The sequence below is a fragment of the Gossypium arboreum genome, chromosome 10 (genome assembly GCF_025698485.1).
Source record: "Gossypium arboreum isolate Shixiya-1 chromosome 10, ASM2569848v2, whole genome shotgun sequence".
Taxonomy (NCBI): Eukaryota; Viridiplantae; Streptophyta; class Magnoliopsida; order Malvales; family Malvaceae; genus Gossypium; species Gossypium arboreum.
In genome coordinates, this window is record NC_069079.1 from 8,806,883 (window position 1) to 8,834,309 (window position 27,427).

Below are 27,427 nucleotides of genomic sequence, written 5' to 3' on the forward strand. Positions count from 1 at the left end.
ATATCAAAACATACTCAATTTATGATAGATTAAACATTACTACGTGATACCAAACATTACCATTAAGCTTGTGGGTGAAATTAATTATCGAATAAATTTATAAAAATTAATGTAAATATTAATTTTGTAAGAGAATAGAGTCATTATGTTTTGAATTTGAATCTCATTATGTACATCTATTTTCTAAATTTTATATAAAAATAGAGATTTTGATAAATTCACAACCGAGTTAAAACTCAACCAAAAGTGACACTAACTCAATAAAAACTTTGAATATTAGTAAGTATAGATAATAAATAAATAGAAATACTGCATATTGCATATATTAAAAATAAAAACTATTTTTATTCTCAACTAAATTAGTATCACCAAATGCTCCAAACCGAATTATTCACTGAATTAAGTAACCAAATTCAGTATGAGTTGGGCTGTATCATACTACTACTTGATTCAAAAAATTGTATGCGTAGAAGAACTTTGAGCCCTTCTCAGCCACCCAGCCCATTATACTATTCGAATAAAAATTAAATTTTTACTTTTATGTTAGGAAAAGTATTTAGCGTTGAATTTTCTTACTATATACTAAAAAATTATGTAATCCACTGCAAGTGGGATTATTAAAAAATATAAAACATCACCATACTTTATATTAAAATGGATAATTACTTACCACATTAATTGTAAAATCTAATTTCACAAATAATGTTGACAAACCAACATTTCTTCTTAATTGATATTTAAAAAATTAAAAACTACGAGAACTAGACAACACATGATACAGATAAAATGACAAAACCTTAAAACCAAACACACTGCATTTATTTCTGTGAAGTCAAAATAAAAATAAAATTCAATGATAGTCATGTTAATGTACATATACATATATATTTATACCTAAATTCTTTTATTGTTAGTTTGAATTCAACTCAAAATAAAAAATAAAAAAAACTTCTCCAACAAGCCCAACCTATAAGAGCCTTGGCCGGGCCGGGGAGCCAGGGTAGGATGCCAAATAAGGCCACAATAGGAGAAAAAAGAAATAATATCCTCTTTATTACAAGAACATAAATTTATATAATTTTTTTTTTTTTTTAAAAAGTAGGCAATAAAATCGATTTTTATGTTGGCTAGGAAATAGAAAAGATTTGTCCTATACAACAAGGTAGAAAAATCTTTCAAGGGGACGCTATTGCTCTCTGAATCTCTCAATTAACCAAATGCTTGCAATAAAACCACATCTTTGAACCAGTAAGTTTTAAGAACAAAATTTTTTTAACTACATCTGCTACAAGTATATCATGCACATAATTTCTTGGAAATTACCACACCAAAAAAAAAAGAATATGCCTAATATGTATTACCCGCCGAAGAATTCATTATTTGGATCTGTCGAACACAAAAAGGCAGATTTTAGCAGAGCTTGTAGAATCAGCGTACTACTTCTAATATCATGTTATGATATAAATTGAGATAAAGATTTGAAAACAAAAGAAAATACCTTATTCACAAGCAAGTTTACTTGCTCTCTATACATTTCCTTCAAGTCTACAATGTCAGCTCGGAGTTCCTCTAGCTGGAAAGTTGCAACAATTTAAATGTAAGAACATAATGGATAATGACAATATCATATAATATTCTCATTTCATTATGGTAAAACCAGAATGAGTCCGAAATACATTAACACAAGGATACATGATATTCATAACACTATTGCTTCTGAACATCCTTGAATATAAATTTTTGTTTCCCAAAATTACAAGGGTATGTACCTCTTCATCACGCTCACCCATTAGCTCCAGCGCAGCAGTATGTCTCCGCCTCAAGGCTTCTAGCTCTGCCCGGATTCCAGGCAGTGTGGCAGCCTCTGCCTTCAACTTTTCACACTGCAGCAAATGTAGACAAGTTTAACAACAATGATTTGAGAAGAAGTGTAGAACATTGATGAATAAATCCCAATCCCATTTAACTAGGTAGCAGCTGAAGAACTCACCTGTTCTGTCATTTTCACCAACTCCTCGGCTAAGGAGTCACGGATAGCTTCCATGGAAGACTGAAGTAAACACCAAACAAAACTAGTTGATATATAAGCTATTAAGAGTAAAGACCCACAACTAAAAATCAAGGATGTTGAACACACAGTTTATACATGAAATCAAGGAATCACAGTTATATTTGGATTCAGAAGCTCAAAGAATAATACACATGTAATCAAGGAATCACAGTTATATTTGAATTCAGGAGCTCAAAGAATAATACATACCAAACGAGACATGTAGGATGCAAGTTCACCCTCCTTCTGACGAAGGGCAGATTCAAACGCACTGGGGGTCATGCTCTTCATGTAGAGCGGACTTAATGTTGCCTCTCCAATATTTCTCTTTTCAGAGAAACCATCAGATGAGTCCAATGATGCCTGCAGATAATAGCTTTCCTCCATACTTCCTAGGCTGCTAGCAGTAGAGAGTTTCCAGGACAAGCTTCCTGCAAAAGTCTCACAATAAGTAAAGAATATCATAAGATCATCTACATCATAATATGAAGCACCATACCATTCTCCGAAGCAGAATTGTGCCTTGCCATTGGAGCTTGCTCAGATATAGCCATAGAATGCACATGCATTGTCCTTTCCAAGTCTAACCGAGCAGCTTTCTCCCTTTCTACTTCCTGTTACAAATGAAAAGATTCCTTCAGTAAACTGAACTATGAGATCAAATATAAATACTAACAGTTCAGTTAAAATGGTTCCATGTTCATATATCACAAGAAGCTATCAAAAGAATGCCTCATCTAACATCAGCCGATAACTTGAGAGAAGTTTTGAAATACTAAATTATATATGCAACTTTTATCATCTGTAATCTCTTTTCTTTTTTTTTTGAAATTTATCATCTGTAATCATATGAAGCGTACAAAATGGTCTTCTTTTTCATCATTAAAGGAAAAAGCATTTTCAATGAAGATTGTTTGCTTTGAAGCTACAGACACATAAAAGGGAGATAACCTGCTTGGTCAAACACATGCAAAGAGATTTATAGTAATTGCAGCCTAACAATGAATCAAAAGCACAACCTGCTGTAGGCGTTCCTGCTGCACATAAGCATCTTGTAACTCTTGCTTATGTTTCCGTCTTAGTTCCCTAATTTCTTCCTCAAGCTGGTTTGCCCGACCTTCTTGAGTATCTGCTTCCTCCTTCGCTGCAAGGTACTCCTGTCTATTCTCAGCAGCTCTCTGTCTCTCTTTCTCAAGGGACCTGCTTATCTGTGTTTGTTCTGCTCTAAGACATGAAATCTGAACCAAAGCAAAACAAAGGTTAAGCTGATAGCTAGAAATGTTTCCACAGATAAAACATACATTAGCCAGAGATGTAGAACCTGAGCTTCAAGAACATTAATTCGAGATAAGGTTTGAGATAAGCGATCATTCAAAGACCGCTCTCTCTCTTCAGCAGCAGCAGCTTTTGCCTCTGCTTCCTGTAAATTCAATAGAATAAATAATTATGAGAATAGGACTCTCTGTAAGCTTCAAATGTTATGTCATAACATGCAATAACATTGTACAGATTGTACATACCTGGAGACGAGAGTTTAGAGATCTCTCCACTGCAGCCCAAGCTTCTGCTCTTCTGGAAGTTGTTTCCTAGTAAAAATAAAGCAAACAATTAATATACACAAATAATACGAAGACCAATAGTCCTTAAGTCTGTTAAGAATGCATTAGAACAACATATTTCACCTGCATGGCTTCGATCTGCCTTAAAAGAGGTCTTGTAGACTCAGGCACTTGTGTAATCAACTCCTCACACCGACGTTCACTTGCCTAAAACAAAATTTGAGCTGTGAACTACTAAAAGCAAATTTCTGAAAGTAAGGGTACTGCAAAAATATTTAATATCCATTTAGGTCAGTACAAGATCAGTGCACCTGATAACGTTTTTGAAGATCTTCGATGTCCCTGCGAAGCATGTCTTCTCTAAATACTGCCTACATTGTTAGAAAATAGCAATAACATCATACTTGTCATATATTAGCATGACAAAATCTAGAATATCAATTAATAAAATGAAAAACCTGCTGCTCCTTTCTGCTTAAGGTTTGTCTTAACTCTTCAAGCGTCTGTACTAGCATGGCTTCACGTTCTTCAGCCTCTCTTAATCGACTCTCCAGTTCAGTTCTGGCTTCATTGTTGGCACGTGCCTCAGCTAGTGCTTCAGCCTCCTTTGCAGCATTTAGAGCATTTGTATAAAAGTCTTTCTGAGCTGCAAGTTCTGCTTGGTGTTTTTCAATTGTTTCCTCAAGCAACTTCTCTGTAGCAGTTTTGTCCTTTTTGATACTCTCTACCTTGTTCTCTTCAACCTGAAAGCATAGCAAGGAGCATACTATGAACAAGTTGAAATAAATGACAATTCTTTTTATGAAATTCAAAGGAGCTCAGACAAAAATAAACCCAAAAAAGTGACATAATCCTGCTTGTGGAATTAAAATTTTCCATTGCCAGTTATCAAATACTAACTCAACTGAAAATCTCAAATATAAAACCAGGTACCAAAAGTATGGATACAGACTATGAAACAAAAGGCCCATGCCAAACAGTGTTCACAATTATAGTGAACACAATCAAATGATATAATAACACTGACTTTAAGCCTTATATTAGTATTTAAAAAACAGTAAATCTGAATGACAATGTTTTGCTTAGGAGAGGCAAAAGATTGGATGCAATATAGCCTCATATTACAGCTCATATCATCTTGAATTGTTGATAAGATTGATAAGATAGGAGGGAGATAAGAAATCAATCAACTACATTCCAATATTAAGGCATGCACTTGCCTGAAGCTTTGTAGTCAGGCCTTTCTTCTCCTCTTCGAGCTCTCTAATCTAGAGTAACAAAAGTGCAAGAAAAAAGAATAGTCAGAAAATGAAGGGAAGAGATTATTTACCAGAAATTTAATAACCATCAAACATATCGGCATACCTGAGCTCTCAATTTCCTGATTTGAGCTTCTTGAGCGGCCTGCTTCTTTGAAAGCTCTTCACCTGAGAGGAGAGAGAAATAAATATTTAGCAATAAGAACTCATAGCCTAGAAGGGAACTAGGTTTGCTCAATAATCATCCAACCAACTAAAATCTGAACGAGGCACAGAAGTAGATACACCAAGGGTACTCTTTTTACACTAAAGGTGCATTTGGAAATCCACCTAGTGATTGAATTAGATGTAATTGCTTGTAACTACACTTGTGAGGTATGTTTGGGTAACCACTGTAATCAGCGGGTCCCACCAAAGTGAGTGTAATTGGAATACTCCAGTTACACTCTCCAATTCTCATCCTCCCCCAAAGAATTGGAGTAATTACACAGGTAATTACAAACAATTACACTCAAATTCAATTTCCTTATGGCTTTCCAAACATGCCCCTACATGATTTAAGTTTAAAATGTTATTTTATAGAGCAATAATGATATTTTATTTTATGGCATATATTTTATTTTTAAATATAATTATATGTTATTTTACTAATCATGTTTAAATAATCTGAAATTTTTATTGAAGAGAGATAATTTCTCATATGTTTTGACTTACTAATAATAAACTACATTAAATAGTATTTATTACAAATTATTTATACAAGTTCCAACTAAATTACATAGTATTTATTATTAATTATTTGTACTTAGCTAATGGCCAGTCGGTGATCACAAGGAGTACGTGTTTAATGCTAGATAAGGAATTACACTCTATTAGACAAACATGTCTAGAGAATTATAATTTCTTGTAATTTCAAGAGGATGTAATTACTACCCTAGTAATTTTCATCCAATTACCCTCTAAATTTCTATAATAAATTATAGAAGCCTCCATTAAATCATAGCCCCATGTGAGGGTTAGGTGGGCAAGGAATTGGTCGTATAGACAGAGATCTTTAACCCCTCTCATTGAAGAGTTCTTATTTACAACCTATACCCGTCCACCTAATGTATTGCAGAAAATCCTAGTCAAGTTATTTCTTGATAATGAATGTGCCCATATAAATATATATATTATTCTCCATTATAGTTGGGAACTTTTAACAGAAAATCTGTTACAAAGAAAAGACACGAGGACTATCTAACAAGTGCCAAGATATCTAATAGAGGAAAATAATATCGTTTTGAACAAGGGGGAAAAAAAATGCCGCAGAGCATCACATCAAATGTAAATAGGATTTTGAAGATCTCACCTTCAGCCATGACTTGATTAATTATTTCATCTTTTTCCTTCAAAAGAGCAGCAGCATCACTTTTTTTATTCTGCTCTCTTCGAAGAGTATCCCTTTCTTTAGTCAAGGCATAAACCTGGAAAAGCACATACCAAGAGACAACTGTAAAAAACATTATACTTGAGCTAACAAAAACAACCTTTTCCTAGAATACTTGTCCACTTATCACCAGCTTCTATGAAAGCAAGCAATGCATTGACACCATTTTCAAATAACTGCAACTATTGGGGGCAAACTACATGTCATTTAGCACCCTTTCTAAATTACCCTAAATGAATCAGATCTCAAGCAAGACACTGCTTTTTAGGTAATGGAGATAATCACAGCATAGTAAAAAGTAAAAAGAAAGTACAATATTATTGTGGGGAAACCATTGCCGTTGCTCCTATAAGAATGAGAAAGAGAGTAAAAGTACTGAAAACTAGATACCATACTTAATCTCATAGACATAATCCATAATAAACATTTAACCCAATACACTCCTAAAAGATATGACAAAAATTCTCCTTCAGAGACGAGATATTGAGACAATTGAAAAGTGGAAGTCTTATCGGTGAACCTGTTCCATAAAACTAAATTATTAATTTATAAACTATATTGAGAGGCTACAGACACTACAAAACATTAATAAAGGATTTTTATAACCACAAGTTGAACTCAGTTGCCCATGTACTCCTTTTATTTTTCAACAGAAATACATAATGGATATAAGAAATTATCAATTAGCTTTACAAAATGTAATTACGATAAAGCTCAACAAAATAATCCTTGACTCCAAACTTGCTGCAATATGATAGTATTTATGCAATCAATTTCACTAGGTATTTGACATTAACAACTTATATGCTTCTTGCCTTCAATCAATTTTGAGCACTCAACAAACTAGAAACATAGTATGAAAGGACCATATAGTTGATAGACATCAAATATGCATGCACAAGGGAAAGCAACAAAGAAAGTGGCATCTGAATCATCTAAATAAATATAGATATATAAAAGATTCTGGAGTTTTAACTGAGGGGTCCTAGACTTGAACTTCAGGGGGCATGCCCTCATGTGCAGCCCAAAGAAGGGTATGCCTTCCTATATAACCAAGATATGCTATTGATAACAGTTCATTATGTTCACTCTCTAAAGGACCAGTTCAATCACCACTTCAAAATTTTAAACCACAAAAAAAAAAAAAAACCAATACTGATTCAAGCTTCAGGAGAAAGTCCTAACATTTGTCAATAACAATATCACAAGGAATATAAACAAGCAATTAATATAGAAATCAAGAAAAAGAAAGGAGATGAATGCATGGAACATACCTTCCTTTCAAGAATCGAAACCCTTTGATGATATTCCTCTCGCAAAGACTCCATTTCTGCTTCATTGGATTTTCTCTGTTCCAAGCTTTCAGCTATTAATTTGCTATCTTTGTTCATTGTAGGATAAAGGCAATAGAGTATCTCTCTAAATATCTAATTTGAAGTAGTAATCACTCAATATTCAACTGTCGGATAATTAATCTTGAACAACAAATGAAAAGAAGACTAGTAGAAAGGGATTGACTTATTATATCCAGGGGGAAATTTGAATGAGAATTGTTAGTGGCAGTTGGTTGCAAGGGTATTTTAGGAACTTTTTAGAGCTGTTCCTTTTTTTTTTGGGGGGGGGGGGACCCAAATGGCTGTTCAGGACATTTACTGGTATGATTGTTACAGACTATTTTAAGGACTAGCAAGTCATTGAACCAAACTGCAAAACCCCCGTGCCTCACTCAATGAGGCTAGAATTAGTTTGCCGTTTATGCCAACCAAATGTGCTACAAATGACAGTGTCATACAGTTACAAATTAAGATATAGGTTACAGCAATTTGAATGATATATCATGGGAAGCAATAGAAAGAACATAACAAAGTAAAATATACATGTATTCTCATTGAAATGTGTTAGTAGGTATTTACACCATTAAACTTATTCAACTGACAACTGCACCAACAAACAATCCTTGTTAACTTCTCAAAAAAAGTTGAGCTATAAATAAAAATCAAAGATAAGAATAGTCCCCATCATAGAGAATGATATGCATAAAAAGAACTCAAACCACTGCTAAGACAGACATTCATAATACATATAAAGCAGCATTTTACCGCAAATATGCTCATACATCATGGGTGAGGGAAGAAAAGAATACCATGGGGGCCCACCTCAAGCCCAACACAAACACCATGCAAAATAATATATAATAAAAATTTTCTTATATGAGAGATTCCACCATCTATCATCTATAAGACATCCAATTTAAAGATACATTTAGAAATTGATGATACTAAGGTTTGTAAAGGTTTATATTGACTTTTATGCATGGAAGTAAACCACATGCAAAACAAGTGAAAGCTTGACCAATGACAATAAAACATAAGAGTGTTTCAAACGGAAAAATGAAGATCAGAAAAACATTTAGCCATCAATATTTTATCATACATCAGCCATGGTAACAGCTGTGACTTTGAGCCACATCTTCTGATTGATAAGTTGGACTTTGTTCATTTTAATCTCTACTGAGATGCTCATTTCAAGCACCAAAAGTCAACAGACAGAACAAAACATATCTAGTTATCATTAGCATAGAGACAAACCAAACTATGTTAAATCATCTTGGGGGAGGAAATGCCTGTATATACCTTCAAATCCTCAATTACAGCTTTAAGCTGCTCATTCTCATTCATGAACTTAGAAATTTCATCAGCTTTTGCCTGAAAATGAAACAAATATAAATTAGAGATTTCAACAGGACAGATAATATAAAGGTTTCTTTCCTCCGGTGCCCTTTCTCTCAGAACAAATGGAGCACAAGGTATCACAAGTGAAACACATAAAAGAGAAAGTGAAGTTCATAGCCAAATAAATCAAAGGTATAAGTTTCCCTTCTATTGCTAGTGGTAAAAACATCTTCTCATAGGACATAAAGCCAGGAGCATAAGGTCTAATCTCCGAAAATCTACCTTGCAGACAGTGACATTAAACCTCTTACAAACCCACCCAACCCCCTCCCAAAAAAAAAAAAAAAAAAAAACAACAACAAATCTTGAACAAAGAAACTCATTAAACATAAGCCTTCTGGTGTCACAGAACATCATAGAGGAAGTGACGTGCATATTGTGGGTTGTGGGTGGGGAAGAACAAGAAAAGATAATATGCTCAGGAGCTTAGAAAACTTAGAATAACATTAGTTAACTTCTGTTAAAACAGCATCATAAAACAGTGGAAAACATCAAGTACCTGAGCTTGTCTTGCAGCACCTTGCAATGCGGATTCCATCATTTTCAATTCCATCTTCACCTTCTCCAATTCATGGATAGGATCTGCAGAGTCAGATATGGCAGCTGCAGAACTCAAGCGTAACTCTTCTTTAGCATCAGCTTCACCATCATTAATCTGCCGGTCCACTTCAACTGTTTTAGCACTTTCATCATTTTCAAGAACAATCGGTTCAGTGGGAGACAAAAGTGCCTGGGCACTTTTAGTCTCCTCAACGACAACAGAATTTGAACTTGAGGGCGTCGGTTCATCAGGGCCATTGCCAGCATCAGCTTGGCTATCACTAGATTCCTCAGATTTAATTGGAGAACCTTTCTCTAAAATCTCGTTCATTTGTGTCTTTTGTTCATTAGTTTCATGCATGTCTACCGCAGTACTAGACTCAGCTGGCACAGGCTCAGCAACCTCAACTGGGCTTACCTCTGCAGTATCTAGTTTGGCTTCCTTGGAGTCAGAACCTGCAGAAGAAACTACATCTGAGCTTTCTTTCTGTTGTTCATTGTCTGAAGAATCTGACGACTCAACTTTCATACTGACAGATTCAGAAGGCTCTGCAGAAACTGTTTCTGATCCAGATTCAGATTCAGCTTTACAGGGGTCCAAAGTTGCAGTATCTTCTCTATTCACAGTCTCTAAATGTTCGTTATCTTTTTCTAACTCATCAGTTTGTTTATCTTCTTCAACAGTGGTTTTCACATGAGAATGAACAGACCTGTCAGTTTCAGCCTTTTCTTTTTCCTCAACTTCGGGTGGAGCATGTGAAGATTCAAGTTTTCCAGATAATTCAGGAGCACTCTCCTCACTTTTCTGACCCATAAAGGCCAGAACTGGATCAAATAGTGGTTTTCTTTCTGAAGACCACAATCCTGAGGCTGGAATGAATACAAACAGGAAGCCATAAATGTGACAGGTTCAAAACCCACATTATAACTTTCATGCATCATTTTTTGGGGGACTTCCCACAAAAAAAAGTTCAAAAACAAGTCACCAGCATGTAGTGTTTCTTTAAGTATTAGATCAGCATTGACTTTTTTATGCAAGAAATGTGACCAAATATAGTAATATGGAGGTAATTCATTTCAAAGAAAGGGAAAATTGAGTTAGGCACTTCACAAGCACCATTGGATTCCACAGAAAGTAAAACAAAACAGCCTAGATAACATATCAGGCTTTATTGTTTGATTATTCCAAGTTCAAATAAAATAATAAAAGAATCAACCCTTCACTGATTATTCAGGAATAGTAAATATAATCAATTGAAGATTTTTTTTTTTTTTTCATATTTCACATTTCCGATTCCAGCTGCAACTACAAGATCAGCACTCCGATAGGCAGTAGCGCCAAACAACAAGTTAAGCTTCCTAGTTGACATCCTACAAAATGGAACTAAAGCAGCATGCTTTCCTTGCAACATGCCACTTACTTAACAAACTTTACAACTCCAACTTAATGTCCTAATAATAATTCACAGAAGCTACCTAAAATGAAAATGACAGCACCCAATAATATTTACCAAAAAAAAAAAAAAAAACCTAATATCTTGATGCAAAACCTAACATAGGTTTATACTAGAAATTTGCATCCAAATGCATAAAGATTACACAAAATATTAACAATGTGAGCAATGTAAAACAAAAAAGTACCTTCATTGTTGCTTGATTCAGACTTCTCCTCAAACCCGAGAGCTGTATCAAAGTTCTTCTCAATATTCTTCACACTCTCTTGGAGCTTATTGACTGCCCCAGCAAGATCAGGAAAGCCCCCTAAGGACACCTTCCCGCTGAACCAAGCCATCTTTTTTTAAACAATAAATACCAAAAACAACTAGATCTGAAAACTCAAATCCACCGATTCAAGCACATCAGGAACCCTACATTGACATGCCACAAATAACTTATAGAAAATCATAAAAATTCAATGATCCAACTAGTTCAAATCAGAGCCCAACAGGATCTAAATCCTAATTTGCATATAAGGAAAGAACTGCAAATTAACGATCCATTCAAAAAAATAAGAACGCTGAAAATTGAGGAACTAAACGTAAAATTAAAAAAAAAAAAAAAAGAAGACAATGAAAATTTGTAAACAAACTATGAAAGATCGCTGTTGTGATTAATTAATCTATCGTCATGTAACTCATAAGTAAATCAAAGAAAGTGAAAAAGAAAAGACACCTGAACTAAGAAGAATACGCCTTTAAACCGATTTGATAGGAATTATATATATACATATATATTCTACAGAAAACGAGAGATTCTAAGTACCGGAAAAAGAAGCATGAGTAAGAAATCGAACCTGAAGAAAATGCGCAAGATTCAGATTTTTTTAATTTTTAAAGAAGAGTTTTGGCTTACAGAGTGAAAGAAAAGTTCGGTGGATCGAGGAAAGAAGCGGAAAGAAAATTTTTTTGGGGGAGGGGGGGGGGCGATCTACTTTTTTGCTTCTCTATTTTTGGGGTTGGATGAAGATGATTGATTCGAGGTGATACGTCGTCGTTTTCCCAAGGGACTGAAGTTTTAGAATGGGTACGACCCTGGTGACTTATTATTGTTCATCTAATTATTTTTCAATTTAATAATTTAAAATAAAATAATTGTATGAATTAATTATTACTGTAAAAAAATTAAGGATGTAGCACATGTATATTTTGAGTGATTGATATATTATAATTTTTGTTACTTTTGATTAAAGTTTAAAGATTTTCTTATAATTAATTCAAAAATTTTCTCTTTAATTTTTATAAATAGGCCCTAAATTTTAGTAAAAAAAATCAAAATGAAATCCTATTTTAGAGTCATCATGGTGTGATTTACCATTTTATTTTTCATCTCTTTTATTCAAAGACTAATCTTAGTTATCAGTTCTATCTAGGTAAAAATGCTGTCATTCCATTTTTCCTTTTGGCCAGTAATATCATTTTATTAATTTAAAGATTTTATATATTAATTACTTCAAAAAAATTATATATTGATAGGAAGGGTAATTATTTGGTACCTCAGTTAAATTTTTTTATTTAATTAATAAAATTAAAATTTAGCCACATGTTTCATTTTTGTTTTAATTTTTAAATATAATTTAAATATATTTGATAAAATTTAACTCGGGTTATAAAATAAAATTTTTCATCATGTGCCAAATAATTATAGTTGATAAGTAATTAGATTTGGGTTGATAAGGTTACATTAATTTATAGAATTAAATTCTAGTTAGTTTAAGTTTATAATAATTTTCAATTTAATTAGTATCAGATTTGAATAATTTTATAAATACTTTTAAAATGTAAATTAGATATTCAAGTAATTAAAAGATTGATGAGTTTTATGGTATATAATCTCATAATAAATAAAAGAATGAATAATTTTCGTAAAAAAATGGTTAAATTAACGACCTTTTGAACTAAATTTAACCACCCCTGCTCCTTGGCTTTATCCGCACTCAAACTTTGGCTCCAAAATCCTCTCTCTGATTTTCAGGTACGTATATAATAGCACCTAGATTTCTTGTTTGGTTGGTGCGAAAATCCAGCAAGACGAAAGAAAGGAGAGAGAAAAATCTTCAATCTCGTCGATTTTGCTTCAAAAACACCAAAATTGAAAAAAAAAAAAAAACTATTCTGGGAACGAACAAATCAAATTTTCGTATGTAACAGTTTCTTTTTCTCACATTTTCCTAGCGATCAAGCAGAGCATGGTATCTCTAATTTTGATTTTCGAATTTGATTGATCTTCTTACTTCACCTTCGTTACATAGTGAATCCGAAAATCTCTAAGGCCAATGAAGCAACTTGAGATTGAGAATGGAGATTTCCCGCCAAAAAGGGTCGAGTTAGTTACACTCACATCTACTCCTTATTACCAGCCGAAAGGGATAAAATCAGTTGAAAAGACGTCCGATTCAGTTAAGATTACAGTTACAGAGAGATCATCATCACATTTCCCGCCAAAAAAGAATTTGGCTAGGCAGCTTGTCTTCACAGAGTTCGGCCTATCTCCCATCATCTCAACTTCGTCACCGTTGCCGGTGGAGAAGCCGAGCTCCGAGATGCATTTGTCTCCTAGGAGTCCTTTTTCCTCGATGTGAGTTTTGGTTTTTGTTTTCCTTTTTTGGAAAACTTTCTTTCTTCCCCCACCCTTTTTTTTTTTTTTTGGTTGATTGGAGTTTTAAAATTAGAAAAGAAGGGAAATTTAAAATCAACTTTGATTTTCTGTTTGGTTGCTGAGACAATAGGGCTAGATAAATGAGAACATAGATGAAGGTACTTACTATTAAAAGTTTACTTTTATTATAAGCACCTTTTTGCACTTTTACGTTTCTTAAAATCAAGCTTCTTTGCCATTGTAAAATCTAATTCCATTTTTTGTTTTAACTATTTCAAGATCCAAGTCATCAGATTCTCCAATACCGGTCCCATGGGCTAATATTAAAGCAAACAATGGTACTCCGAAAGGTCCAAAACAATGCGGTTGCAAACAATCTAAATGCTTAAAATTGTGAGTTCTATGTACTTTCATTTTGAATTGTTTAGTTCATGCATGGGCTACTACATAGAGCTGCATGTTTAACAGTTAGAATTTTGTTGTTTCTGATCTGATCTAAACCAAATACTATTTTTAATTTTATTTTTCTCTGGTATGATGGCCTTCAAATGAAATTCTTCGGTTTTTATCCAAGAATATAGTAATATATCTGCTACTAATTTTCCATCTGTTTATCCATCTTTCTCTTTTCCTCTGTGCCCATAGCATTGGTCCCGGTAAGTTTTCTTTATGATATCTGTTCTTGCTTGACAAAGTTCTGTAACCTAATGTATAACTCTGCTTGAATTTGGTTGATTGGATGCTACATTACGCTTTTTACTTTGGTCATAGAGTAGTACATTTCAATGCGTTTTCTTTTCAAAGATTTAACCTCTGTGAAATTTGCCACGCACAAATCGATAGGTATTGTGATTGCTTTGCTTCCGGAGAGTATTGTAATGGGTGTACATGTGCTGATTGTTGCAATAATGTTGAGAATGAGGATCTGCGGAAAGCAGCAATCGAAATCATTTTAGAACGTAATCCACGTGCTTTCAAGCCAAAGATTTCAAGCAGTCCATGTAGTCCTCAAGATATTGAGGTATGTGACTAAATCTTTCACATTTGCCAGAAATGTTTTCTCAGATAACTTTTTTGGGATGGTTTTGTATGTCTATAAACTCATTGCAAACTGAGAAGTTACATTTAAATTAAATATTTTGCACATGGATACATTTGTTAAAAGCTGCTATACAGAATCGTAGCATGCAGCAATTGCTAATCAGTAGCTTAGCTTAGTTTATATGTTGAAAATTTCTTGTCTCCGTTCATGAATATCATTGTCTTAATTCTTGGATTGCTTGTAGGCATTATCTTCAAGTTGGCCTTCTTTACTTATTGCCAATTGGTTTTAGGTTAGATGCTTAGCATGGTAACCAAATTCAAGTTTTATTTTGTTGTTTTTTGCATACCTGTCGGCTCTTCTTTCTCTGCCTAGCTTGTTAAATTCACATTGATTAAATCTTAAATTACCTGTGATCTTATATTTAAGTTAAACATCTCTACCTATACTAATTGTTTTTAAGTTGGACGCTTAGCAATTACAATAACCCTTCTTCAGTAAAGGATGCAAAAAAAAATGTTAGTTCATTACCCCTGAATTGAGTGATTGAGAGGAGTGAAATTTGCTGAAGTCATCTGTACATTTCTGCATCTCTTACTTTCAGCACGATGGCCTTCAGGTTTAGTTCAGGTCACCCTGTACAACTGATTTTAAAATGCAAATGATTTTCAGGTTATGTTCTGCTTTTATTATTTTTTAATGTTTTCTTTCTTGTCGTTTTGTTTTTGGTCATGGTCAACTACAAATGATCTGCAAGTAGGGAGATAAAATAGATTCTCCACAAGTGGGGAGGCACGAGAGGGGATGCCACTGCAAGAAATCTGAATGCCTGAAGAGGTACTGCGAGTGTTTCCAAGCTAGTGTCTTCTGCTCTCAGAACTGCAAATGTGTGGATTGCAAGAATTTTGAGGCATGCAAGGAGTTGATAACTGCTTCTTGCAAGGAAGACAGTACGTCCATTATCTGTAAGAACTCTGAGGGATGTTATGGGAGGATTGCTAGTTCTCATATGGACAATGCTAGCAGGAAACTTTACAAGAGCTTTAAAGGATCTGAGGGACTTATGGCAATCACTGGTGGTGATTGCATTGATACAAAAATCTACATTCAGCAGGTTATTACAACAACAACTTCTGATGCCACTGGTTTATCGGGTCAGCGCTTGTCCCAGGAATCTAGGAAGAGGAAACTTCAGGAGCTTCCTTCAAATGAGAAAATTTCACCAAGTCAAAGCTTCTCTGACTTACAAAAGGTACATATATTATATATAACATTCGAGTATTTTATTCACTTTCTGTGGTTGGGTGTTGGAGAAATACCAAACTGCTATTTATTAATTCCTACAGCAAGATTCCTACAAGTGAAATGTGAAGAGGTTGACTTTCAGTTTGAATAAGTTACAGTTTTTCTTATTTGTTTGGCAGGTGATTAGACAAAGAAGCTCTTGCCCGTCGTCTACCTTGTCAGTTGACCCTACTTGTCATATAATTAATTCTGCTATGGTGGGCTCTTTAAGGGATCCATACAGGTTTATATTATCCTGGGAGATTATTTGTTTATTCAATGAAAGTCTTGCATTCTATTTGTAGAAAAAAACACTAACTGGTGACATCTGATCATGGTACAAGATTGACGGTAGCTAATGTCTATCATCTACTTGACACAAGCAAAGTCTGCTCAGGATTGGCCGTTTTAGCAGAAGCCGCAGCTTTAGCTCAAGCTGCCAATCTTTTCGCAGGTATACTTTGGTTAGGACCAAAATATTATATTCTAATTGTTGCTTACCTAGCCACTTATCCTTTGTTTTCGATAGCTTGGTCAACTGTTTCACTTATTATTGTGTATCTGAGATCAAATTGCCGAAAGTTATATATGACTTGTAACTTTACATGAAGCTTTTTTTTTTAATACTCTGAACCAGAGGTGAAAGATGGAGAAGAAAACAAGAATGGTGACATTCTTGGAGCCAAGGAAGATGACTACCAGGAGCGACCAGCTCAAGTTCAGAAAAGGGCAGCTGATGACCTTAATCTGGGTTTTGCTGCTAAGGATGTGCAAGAAGGAAGGGCTTCACTTCCTGGAATGGTCGGATTAATCTGTAATGAAAAACATAAACAGTTGATGGAACCTACTTCAGGAGACCAGATTCTGAACCGTAACCTCAAGAATGCCTATGCAGAGCAGGAAAGGTCTGTTTTGTCAAGTTTCCTAGACTTTCTTGAGAAACTCATCATTTCAAAAAATATGAAAGTAAGATTCCCATGCCTCATCTCATCTATCAATCTAATAGATACGAAATGTTATGTGAGAACATGTAACTATATCCTGAATTGAACAACATATCCTCTGTAAAATGATTGTCTAGGAAGAGTTAAGGAAACATAGATAATAAAACTCACTGGAAAGGAAATAACAAGACTTCTAAGGCAGATAGATTAGAAGATAATTAAGACATTAGAACAGTAAAGGAACGGAACTGACAACCAAGGCAGAGAATATGAACTTTGAGTTGCTGTCTTCTCCTGCCTGTCATACGGAACCATCAGGATGATATCTCTGTCTCAACCTAGAAAATATAAGGTGAAAGCAAATATATTTCCTTGTTTTTGTGCTTATAAAACTAACATCCTGTTTTTTCAAAATCTTTTGGTTTCACAGGTAGATGATGCTCTTCTATTCCCCTTTCATTATCTTCTTCCTGTTTACGGGACAAATCAGTGCGTCCATGATCTGCAAGAACTCTGAGGGACGTGACGGGAGGATTGCTAATACTCAGATGGGCAATGCTGAAAACAGGAACAGAAGTTTAGCTCAACTTGATGCTGAGCTTTTGGCAGCAGTAATCATCCTAAAGCTCATGATAAAGAAAAATGTTGGCACGTTTATTTGTGCTGGCATTACCGGCCTCAATTAAGGGTACACTGTAGACTACTAAACTAGTTGAAACAGGAACCCCGAACTTAAAACATTTCTACAATTTGACATCTATTTTGCATTTCACTGACCTGATTTTCTTTACCCAGTTCACGGCAGTTGATGTTGGGGTCTCAGATTTTTCTACTGTCACTAATACAGGAAGATTAGCATTTTTCTTTTGTTTCTCCATTATCTGGCAAGTTGCATAGCGCATAACTTTGCTATGAATTATTGATCTTACTGCTTTCATTCAATCGATTTAAAATGATAAAACTGAACTAAAACAAGAAAGATGACAGTTTAAGCTGAGGAAAAAAAAATCTAGAAATCTAAAACATATTTCAATTATAGTACTCAGTTTGATTGGTTCGATTGAAAATTTTCATTTGTGTGCCTGCCCCATAACTTCGATAGATATATGCTTCGGCTGTTTCTATGACTAAGAACAGTAGAAAATGTAGGCCCTTATCTCAACTTTCAGGTAATTTATAATTACGTTGGGTTTGAAGTTAAAAAGCATCACACTTAACAGTAATACAGAAAAAACGATTACACCATAAAAGAAGATGCCATTTTCAGCACCACTGCAACACGAACCACATTTGAATTGCAGGGCTGGTCCTAAATTACTTGTTTAGCATTCAAATTCACTATCCAAATATTTGTGATAATGACTTGTTGATGATTTCGAACAGTTCTTCCCTGCAAAAACAGATGGTTCAGAGTTATGTTATTCCACCTGAGCTAAAGATTCACAGCTCAAAGTGGTGCTCTCTTCATCAATATACCAAAAAAAATCATATTGCATGCACAAGTAACAACTATGGGTTTCACCATCAACAAATCTCTGACGTCAAGGAATTCTACTTACCGATCTGGTTTGAACAAGAGATACCGGTAAATAAACCACTGAAAAAGGAAAGTATGAGTTAGTACTTGAAGCCTCCATGGAGATGGGGAAACATAAATATATACCAGTGAGGTATTAAGCATTGGCCAAACTCAAAAGCTCGTGCTCGGCCAACTTACCGAAGAAAACAGTATGCCAATAATTTCCAGCACATTTGGGATAATTGGCAATTTGTCAATAACCTGTTCATGTAAAAGAGACTTGACCTTATGTTTGATCTCAGAGCTATAACTCCAATAGTCAAAACTAACAAATATGGTTCGAAACTTCAAAGCACTCAATTACCGAAATCAAATTAGTTGAAGTCCACAGCGCCACAATAGCTGCAAATCCCAGACCAATGAGACCTACCCTATCTTCATCAGATTTATCCCACTGTTCCAAGCAAATTAAAGCTGAATCAGAAAAAAATAAAAACAAGAAATATACTTTATGAATACCGCTTCTTAAGGGCAAGAGTCGAGGATGGATACTATTCCTTGCTTTATGGAAATCAGAAAAGAAGACAGAATTGGAAAATACAGAAGGAGAAATGAAATGTAAAAGTTATATCAAATTTAAGCATAGAAATTCTCCTATTTCTTGAACAAAGTACTAACCGTCCCCCCCAACCCCTTCAATATGTTTTGAGCATATATGGAGTGCAATCATGACAATGATACGCAAGTGTGTGTCTAGAAGAGAAACTTACAACATGTCGCACAGACTTGACAATACTAAGTGAGGTAGAAGACTCTGAGCTATCACCGGTAGCCTTCACACAAACAGCAAAGTTTTGCCTCCCTGCAATGCAAGAATATCAAGTGAAAAGGGAAAGAGTAAATTACCCAAAGCATGAAATATTGCAACTGATAGAACCTAATTGCCAAACATTTTCAGTTTTCAATCCAAACAAGTTTCTGATGAACATCAGAGACAACTGAAAGTGCTAACTCTATAATCCCCATGCAATAAATCTTAGACACCCAAACCATTCTCAAGTAATTGTCCTGTACCTACACTGGAACTGCCAAAGGATTAACATAGTTGAATCCCATTCCGCAGGCTGGCATGCCTGACATGAAGGATAAGCATACGACACAACAAACCAAGATGATTAACTGAAAATTTCTTCCTTGGATTATCTCAACACCAATGATTGCCATTTTTCACAAGAATTGTTCATTTCCATGTCATAACTTTAGTCTAGAAAAGACCACATTGATATCCCCTTAGGAATCCTATTACCAGGCTGTCACTCAAACACACAAGTGCGCGCGCACACACACACACACAATATTACCACTGTTTTAGCCCAACTCCCACAATAATTCTTCCCCACCTCCCCCCCCCCCCCAAAAAAAAAAAACTATTTTAACCATAATATCCCCAGATTGACATTCATTTTTAACCCATGAAGATTTATATCTATCTCATACTAATCTATAACTAACATAAAAAGGTGAAACCTAATGAAAAATAAAGGCTCAAATTCAACCATGAACAAACCAAAAACAATTCAATCCAAGTGCAAATTGAACCATCATATTTAAATTTACAGTAAAACCTTAAAAAAAAAACAGTTGCTTTAGGATAAATAAAGTGATTAACACACCTCCGGTATAAGAAACTGGGAGTTTTGGATAAGTCCTGAAAAGGGTCTTTCTATCTTGTAAAAGCAATGGCGGAAGCAGGTGTGCAGTAAGGGAAGCCATGAAAAAACCTGCTAAAAAGCGCAAAAAAAAAGCAATTCCGAAAAATGAGTTATATTCGTGGGAGTCCAAAAGGGCTTTAGACTTTAAATTTACCTTAGCTGTAGCTAAAAGAGACACTGAGAGAGAGGAAGACCTTTTAAAAAAAAAAATCTGTGGTGCGGCAGGGAAAGTTCGAAAGGCATGGCAGTAATCAATATGGGCCTCAAAATCAAAGGAGGGTGAAATCTAGTGTAGCAGGGTCTTTCTTGATCGGTATGATTTATGGCTCATATTGATAGAGCAAATTTGGAGGAAATGCTGATTTTAAAAATTATTTATTGAAATGTTTATTTTCAATATTTATAAAATTAATTAAAAATATAAATGGAAGTAAAAGATGAATTGATTAATATTTAATTATTTAATCAAATGAGTAAATATATCAAAAAAATTAAAAACACATCATATAGAACACGCTTTTTAACTTTTGCTAATTTTCTCTTTTCAAAATTAATTTATTTCACTAAATATAAGAGAAACGGACTCATTTCTCTAATTTTCTTTAAAATCCACCTTTTCATCAAATTTGACCCATATCAACGGCTTTGATGAGTTTCCCAATTTCTCTTACAATTTTAATTTATATATTCCTTTTCTATTTAATTAGATTTTGGAATTACACAATTTTAATATTTTTTTAGTGAAAATAATTAATATATCATCTGGTACTTGTATTTAATTTTAATGTTTATTTTAGTATTTTAAGTTTTATTTTATCCCAATCTAGTAACTAAATTTGATTGAAATGTTACTTTAATACTTGAGTTTTTTCAATTTATATTTGAGGTTTTTGTCCCAATTAAATATCTAAATTTAATTTCAGTGTCAATTAAGTATATAAGTTTTTGTCTCAATTAACTATATAATTTTTTATTAGAGCACATGTGTCAGCTAGTAAAAAAAAACATAGATACAAACTAATATATTAATTGTAAATCAAAAGCTTAAAACTCATTTAACACTTGAACTTGGTGCTTTTCTCACCTCGTTACACAAAATTGGTTGTATTATCAAATTCATAACATGCATTATAATAAGCCCATTCATTTCAAAAAATTACTATGTAACTAAATCCTTTTCAATCCTATCTACACCAATTCATGTGGTAAATGTATCAGCTTTTAAGGTTCCACTATCAACAAATAATTCATCTCATCTATGAACAAAACTGATTGAACTCATAAATTTGATAATTCATCAATATATTGTTTAAAGAAATTTTATTCTTAATTAGTTTGCCCTGAAATGTTGATGTGGTAGTGTTCAGCGATGTGATACTCTCACATATTAACTCTTTTTTCTCATTAAACTAATATGATTTATTCAAAAAAATTAAAATTTTATTAAAATGCTTGTTCACAAAATGGGATGGGATTAAGCGTGTTTGATTAATGATGTCAAATAAAAACTTTCAATATTTAATATTTTAAATTTATTTTGATCATCATTTTAATTTTTACTCAATATAAAATTTTAACAAAAAATATTAAATAAGACAAATATATAGATAGCTATTTATCATTTGTTATTGAAAATATCAAATTAATTTTATTTTATTAAAAATTATATATTTGAAATAAATTATCCTTTTAAAAGACAATGAGAGATTTAAATTATCATATTTAAATTTTATCTAAAATAATATAAAATATCTTATTAATAAATTAAAACTAAGAAATAAATAATTTTAAAAAAATCAATATTTACTTTTATCATCCAATATAATTATTTTTAGCTAATTTATTAATTACTTTTTTAATATAAATTTAGTGTTTACAAAATTTAGTATAAAAATTCAGACTTTCCACCCAAATGAATGGAAATTTTTTAAAAAAAATTAATAAAAATTTGTTATTATCGGCTAAAAATTCAATCTTTAAACGTATCTAGATGTTGTTGAGCGCCATTGGTGTGAGCATTGAGTGCTGAACAATGGGCGATTGTTCAATGTTTCCATCGACAAAGTTTAAGAAAACAGTGAAAACATTGATGCATCCTTGGTAAAATGCAGAAAACGTCCCTTAGGTTGCATCATCCAATGGCCATTGTATGGTAATTGGATGCTAAAAAGAACTGTCCACACCATGAATCGGACCGTGGTCGTGTCTAGCCTTTGATACCAGGCATTGGATGGCAACATAAAAATTGCATCTGAAGAGAATAGCATTGGGGGTGCTCCAAGACAGTTGCACTAATGCTTTCGAATCCATGGTGGTATTTGCTCCCGTGGACATAACTTGAATGCAGTCAGTGCTCAAAGGATGCAACCCAAGCAGCATCGCGATGTTAACTTCAGGTTTCTCCATTCTTCCTGACGGGCTCGAATAGAGGACGTTAGTGATCACTTTTAGGCACAAGAAGAGCAATGATGCCGAAGGAGGTTGTTTGCTTACAAATCCTAACAAACAGCTCCCCATCCGTTAAACTAAACATGTAACCTGTGGAATCTTGTACATTAAGACGAAACAATGTGAAGATGGTTTATCACAATAGCCTTCTTAACTTCTCTATCATTATTCATTACAATCCTTGAAATAAAATCTTTGGGAACTTGAATTTGAAAATATGAATTTAGATATTAAAGATTGTGAATTAGAAATGCTCATAACCCAATCCAATAGTACCCAGAATTTTCTTGCCTAAATCAAGTTCCTTTGCGTCCAGACTCAAACAGCCTCCCAACCTTGCTTGATCACTAACTTATTTACTAACTAACAAAGAAGCCCATCAAAGTTGAAGCACCAATATCATCACAAACCCAATAAACAATCCATATCAATTGGAAACGACAATTGTTACATTGACACAAGCACAATTGTAAAAGATTACAAATTTACCGCACCAAAAGGGCCACATCCCAAGGAGTTTAACACTAAGCCTGCTGCTCTCGAGGCTGGTTTGACTCCAACGGGATCCCAAGCTCCCCTGTCTCTTCATTCCCGGGCTTCCCATTCTTGCTTGGTATGGGCACAGCAAAGAAAGTCTTGGTCTTGCTAATAGGCCTGCTCTTTTCCAGCTGCACAATGTCACCGACTTGGAACTGGTTATCAGGGTCATGAGCCTGGAACTTCTTCTTCTTCCTCACACGCCTCTTGTACTTAGGATGCGAGGCTAAGCGCACCACCTCCACCGACACAGTCTTATCATTTGTAGCACAAACGACCTTGCCTTGCAAGGATTTCATTGCCCTGATTGGAGGTAGAAAAGCCGGGGATTTCAGTGGCTGGCAAGGAAGGGAAGAATTGGGCTTTGAGAGACGAGAAAGGGAGGTTGAGCCGTCATGGAGAAATGGTGATGACAATTTCAGAGATTCCAGAGAGGAGGCTATTGACATTTTGGGTTAATGTCTTTGGCGTTGGGAGTTGAAGAAGGGGTTGGGGGGTAAGGGAATGGTGGATTTTCTATTTTATTTCTATTATGTTATGGATTGGGAATTTTGGGGTTGGGAGTTGGGACCGTTGGATATACTGCTAGTTGAGAGTGAGAACCGTCCAATTAATAAATCACAATTTTACATTCCACAAATTTACAAAATATTTAATAAAATACTAGATTATTTCATAAAAAAACATTTTATGTAAAAATTATAATACATGTGTTGGATTTTAAATACAAAAAGATAAAAAGTACTATCCTAATAATGTTTGTTTTCATTTAAAAAACAATAATATATTAATCATATCACATTTGAATTGGTAATTAATATCTACTGTAAAAATTTAATTTAATTCAAAAAGTAAAAAAAATTGAAATTGAAGGTAACCAAATTGAGTTATTGGAGTCAACCTGAACAAGTAATTTGAGTTTCGAGTTCGAATCGAGTTGAATTTTACAATTTAAATAATTCAAATAAGAAATTGATGTAAATATCGTTTTGGTCCTTGCCAATTTTGAAAATGAGTAAATTAGTCTCTCTCAACAAAAATTAGAAAAATAATCAATACAATTTTCAAGAATTCAAAATATTTATAAAATTTAAAAATTATATTTTTAAAATATTTAATAATTTTAAAAAATTAAACAATATATAAAGAAAGTTAAAAATTTAAAAATATATTTAGTTTCAAACAATTTCACTTGGTTCAATTCAATTTAAATTTTATTAAATTTTAAATCAAATTAATATGATAAAATATAACTCGTCAATTTTTTTTTTAACTTCTAATTAGAATAAATTGGATAAATTGAGTTGGTTGCAGGTTGATGTTACATTGGAGCGAAACACATAAGCTTATTACCCCCGCAAGTATTAGAGGTACTGATTAAATTTGCAACGAATTTTGTGATTTTGAAATCATCCGTTGCTTTCATTGAGAGTCGAACTGATGTCTTTCAGTTTTAAATTCTCTGATTCAATATATAGTGTTCTTTGCCACTGTTCCTTGTAAGAAAGCTGCCTGAAAACCTATAGGAATATCACAATCAATGGGAGTAAACAACTATTAAAGAAAACATGAATTTCTAAAAATAAAATCATATTAAATGGCTACCAAACTACAATTTCTTTTCTTGGTATTTTAATGACAGCATACATGGAAAGCTTTAAGCTTCATAGTATTAGTTTCCTTCCCTATTTACAGAAAGGAAGCCATGTGAAAATACTGAATGTAGCTAGCAGCCTACAAGTCAACAAGAGTAATCCAATATCTACGTTGAAATATGATACATACATACATACATATAGTTGTCTATCTCTCCAACTGCTTTCATTAATGGCGTTCTTTTGGGCTTCTTACTCCACCCAAGGATTCAACATACGAAACCTTGCTAGTCGCTACGTTTAGGTTCTTTTCATCCATATCTTTGGATAAGTCATCTTTGCAATCTTTGCTGTCCTCAAAGTCATTGTCGAGTAGGTCTCCACTCCAAGTAAGTAAGTCTGAGAGGGTCATCAAATTCGATTTTTCATTGTCATTTCCTGAACTCTGATTTGCCGGGCTCTTGGATGTTGCTTGACTCGGGTTTCGAGCAACAGAATCAGCATAGAGCACATCTCCTATCCTGGACAACACTGTAAAGGCCAAGCTTTCCAGTATCCTTGAATAGCTCTCTAAGAGAGCTTGTCCTACATCCTGTGATACCAACAACAAGTCCTTTTAACAAGTTCCAATGCATAAATGATATGTATGAGCAGAAGAGGTATGGTTACCCGGTTGTATTGGATTTTGCTGATGTCAAGTGAAGATTGAGGAATGCCGGGGTACTGATGTTTCAGAATGCGTAAGATGGTCTCAGCTCTATCCTCAAACAGTTCTCTTTTTTCATAGCTAACAGCAGAGCTCCAAGCTGATTTCCCATCCTTTTGGTGCATCTTCCTCTTCCATATCACAATTGATGCCTCTATTCTATTCTTCAGGTCTAATATCTTGTGCTCGCTTGATAAATCCGTAGTTGCGAGAAATTGATTAGGGTCAAAGAATTCTACTGTGATACTCCTATAGGTTGAATCACCAAGACTAGCTCTCCCATTCTAAACACAATCAACCAAAAATAAATGGAAGGATTATTTTATGACAGTGGATTCATGGAAATTATGCTATGTTCATCATCTTCCTTTTGTTTACCTTTGGGAGGGAGTCAAGGTAGTTTTCAGGGATCTCCATCTCTGTCAGAACTTGAGCATTAATAGACATTGCTGCTTTAAGCACTTGAGTCATGGCTTCCCTTTGGCTCTGCAGGTTCTTTTTTGCTGCATCTGACAAACCTTGTTCCGGAACTTTAACAGTAGGCAGCCACCATTTGTCATCTTTTCTTTTGCTGTTCCCTTTCTCTTCATCTGTCGCATCCTTTGACAAATAATAGAACTCGTCTTGGTCTTTGAATGAATCCAGACAATCCTGTTCATTTTAAAACCAAATTAATCATTAAATGAGGTACTACTAGTTTATTGCTCAATTTATATCTGTAAATAATCCTTACAAGAAGCATTGTATCAAGTGTTCGGAGGGCTGGAATGTTCATTAGAAGATCAAATCGTTGCTTTGTCACCATTATCTAAAAATCAAAGAAATAAAAGTAATGCATATGTATATGGATATAGATATAGGCATAGTGAGAGAAAGGTACCTCCATGTTTGATCCATCCTTGGCTTTTTGTTGAGAAGGAACAAATTCAACAATGCAATCACTCACAGACAAGAGCCAATCTATTTCTTTTCTCCACCTTGATTTCCTTTCAGCTGTCATAGGCTCTAAGCGTGATTGTTCACCAAACACAGAAGCTGAAACCCAACAGGGGAATCGCATAAGACAATGATGAACATTATTGAGAAATTTTCTATCTATTACACTAAAAAGGACATTCTTAATGACCAATACCAGCAAGGTTTGTAATGGCATTTGACAGTGCTAAAGCTGATGAAACCCCCTTTCCTCCACCTGACATATCCTCTCCTAACAGTAATTTAGCAAACTTTTCCTTCATCTGCTCCATATCTGAATCAAAATCATGGCATAAATCTTCATAACAAGGAATCTACAATACAAAATACATTGCAGGCAATTAAAGAAGAAACATGTATGAAAACTTGCCAGTTAATAGCTGCTTTTCTCTGGCTTGGAAGGTAGCAGCCAAATCATCCATGACCTGCCTCAGCTTCTCGTTTTGATCGGATTCAGGTAGATCACTCGGATGATCCGATCCCTGAGTTCCAGCTGCAGCCTCTTCATTCCCAGCCGCTGACCCTTCTAATACACTACCATTCCCGACGCTCATACTTTTGCTACGTCTCTTCTCATTCTTACCACGGAAATTAAACAACCCAAGTGTACCAACCATGTTTAACGTTGTTTATGTTTGTTGCAGGAGATATATGAAAAAGAATCCCCTCTTCCAAATGAGGTAGAGAGAGATAAATGGTGAAAATGGGGATATTAGTGAGATGGAGGGGAATGTAAAGTTGGGTTGGATTTTCCATATTTGAGACATGGATGAACGTGGGGTGCATGTTTATGAGACCAACGAGGAGAATAATGATCAAAGAAATCAAATTTAGTTTATTCTTGAAAGGGTCTATTTTCCTTTTTTTCATTTAAGAAAAAGGCTTAACAATTGATGGTTCAGTTTCGATTCCATAGTCAAACCATGCTTTGAACTGAATGCTATGCTACAATATCTCACCACTCGTTTAACATGCATAAATTTTATAGCCTGAAACGGTAC

The 27,427-nt window shown here is 34.2% G+C and overlaps 5 protein-coding genes across 9 annotated transcripts; 1 reads left to right on the forward strand and 4 right to left on the reverse strand.

Moving 5' to 3' along the window:
* Nucleotides 1-1,189: 1,189 nt before the first annotated feature.
* Nucleotides 1,190-12,084, reverse strand: LOC108483270 (golgin candidate 5-like). Of its 3 annotated transcripts, none has more exons than XM_017786555.2 (20): nucleotides 11,863-12,084; nucleotides 11,211-11,437; nucleotides 9,529-10,439; nucleotides 8,931-9,002; nucleotides 7,572-7,646; nucleotides 6,220-6,334; nucleotides 4,975-5,036; nucleotides 4,830-4,877; nucleotides 4,068-4,352; nucleotides 3,921-3,980; nucleotides 3,733-3,816; nucleotides 3,571-3,636; nucleotides 3,372-3,470; nucleotides 3,070-3,288; nucleotides 2,550-2,664; nucleotides 2,261-2,481; nucleotides 1,991-2,050; nucleotides 1,770-1,883; nucleotides 1,499-1,573; nucleotides 1,190-1,386 (listed from the first exon to the last, which is right to left on the reverse strand). In XM_017786555.2, exons 2-20 carry the CDS (start codon nucleotides 11,359-11,361, stop codon nucleotides 1,348-1,350), a joined length of 2,871 nt encoding a protein of 956 aa, XP_017642044.1. In that variant the 5' UTR covers nucleotides 11,362-11,437; nucleotides 11,863-12,084; the 3' UTR covers nucleotides 1,190-1,347. The 3 variants fall into 3 exon arrangements, with proteins under 3 accessions (XP_017642044.1, XP_052875804.1, XP_052875805.1); XM_053019844.1 differs by having other exon boundaries at nucleotides 11,211-11,397; nucleotides 11,863-12,077; XM_053019845.1 differs by having other exon boundaries at nucleotides 9,529-10,025; nucleotides 11,863-12,017.
* A 1,257-nt stretch (nucleotides 12,085-13,341) lies between these two features.
* On the forward strand, nucleotides 13,342-17,826 carry LOC108481241 (protein tesmin/TSO1-like CXC 7). The gene is made up of 9 exons (XM_053020231.1): nucleotides 13,342-13,643; nucleotides 13,944-14,057; nucleotides 14,508-14,685; nucleotides 14,841-14,868; nucleotides 15,492-15,958; nucleotides 16,131-16,234; nucleotides 16,317-16,444; nucleotides 16,628-16,956; nucleotides 17,365-17,826. Exons 1-9 carry the CDS (start codon nucleotides 13,342-13,344, stop codon nucleotides 17,449-17,451), a joined length of 1,737 nt encoding a protein of 578 aa, XP_052876191.1. The 3' UTR covers nucleotides 17,452-17,826.
* Nucleotides 17,827-18,087: 261 nt separating this feature from the next.
* Nucleotides 18,088-20,456, reverse strand: LOC108480783 (protein CURVATURE THYLAKOID 1C, chloroplastic). Of its 3 annotated transcripts, none has more exons than XM_017783881.2 (7): nucleotides 20,320-20,456; nucleotides 20,127-20,234; nucleotides 19,224-19,315; nucleotides 18,818-18,907; nucleotides 18,652-18,714; nucleotides 18,494-18,531; nucleotides 18,088-18,324 (listed from the first exon to the last, which is right to left on the reverse strand). In XM_017783881.2, the coding sequence occupies exons 2-7, from the start codon at nucleotides 20,224-20,226 to the stop codon at nucleotides 18,273-18,275; spliced, it is 435 nt and encodes a 144-aa protein (XP_017639370.2). In that variant the 5' UTR covers nucleotides 20,227-20,234; nucleotides 20,320-20,456; the 3' UTR covers nucleotides 18,088-18,272. The 3 variants fall into 3 exon arrangements, with proteins under 3 accessions (XP_017639370.2, XP_017639371.2, XP_017639369.2); XM_017783882.2 differs by having other exon boundaries at nucleotides 20,127-20,237; nucleotides 20,320-20,448; XM_017783880.2 differs by having other exon boundaries at nucleotides 20,360-20,396.
* A 2,365-nt stretch (nucleotides 20,457-22,821) lies between these two features.
* On the reverse strand, nucleotides 22,822-23,641 carry LOC108482181 (30S ribosomal protein S17, chloroplastic-like). The gene has a single exon (XM_017785294.2). The coding sequence runs from the start codon at nucleotides 23,597-23,599 to the stop codon at nucleotides 23,138-23,140; it is 462 nt and encodes a 153-aa protein (XP_017640783.1). The 5' UTR covers nucleotides 23,600-23,641; the 3' UTR covers nucleotides 22,822-23,137.
* Nucleotides 23,642-24,723: 1,082 nt separating this feature from the next.
* On the reverse strand, nucleotides 24,724-27,201 carry LOC108481242 (rop guanine nucleotide exchange factor 12-like). The gene is made up of 7 exons (XM_017784402.2): nucleotides 26,797-27,201; nucleotides 26,584-26,700; nucleotides 26,332-26,486; nucleotides 26,185-26,259; nucleotides 25,830-26,102; nucleotides 25,415-25,735; nucleotides 24,724-25,337 (listed from the first exon to the last, which is right to left on the reverse strand). Exons 1-7 carry the CDS (start codon nucleotides 27,041-27,043, stop codon nucleotides 24,975-24,977), a joined length of 1,551 nt encoding a protein of 516 aa, XP_017639891.2. The 5' UTR covers nucleotides 27,044-27,201; the 3' UTR covers nucleotides 24,724-24,974.
* Between the last annotated feature and the right edge of the window lie 226 nt (nucleotides 27,202-27,427).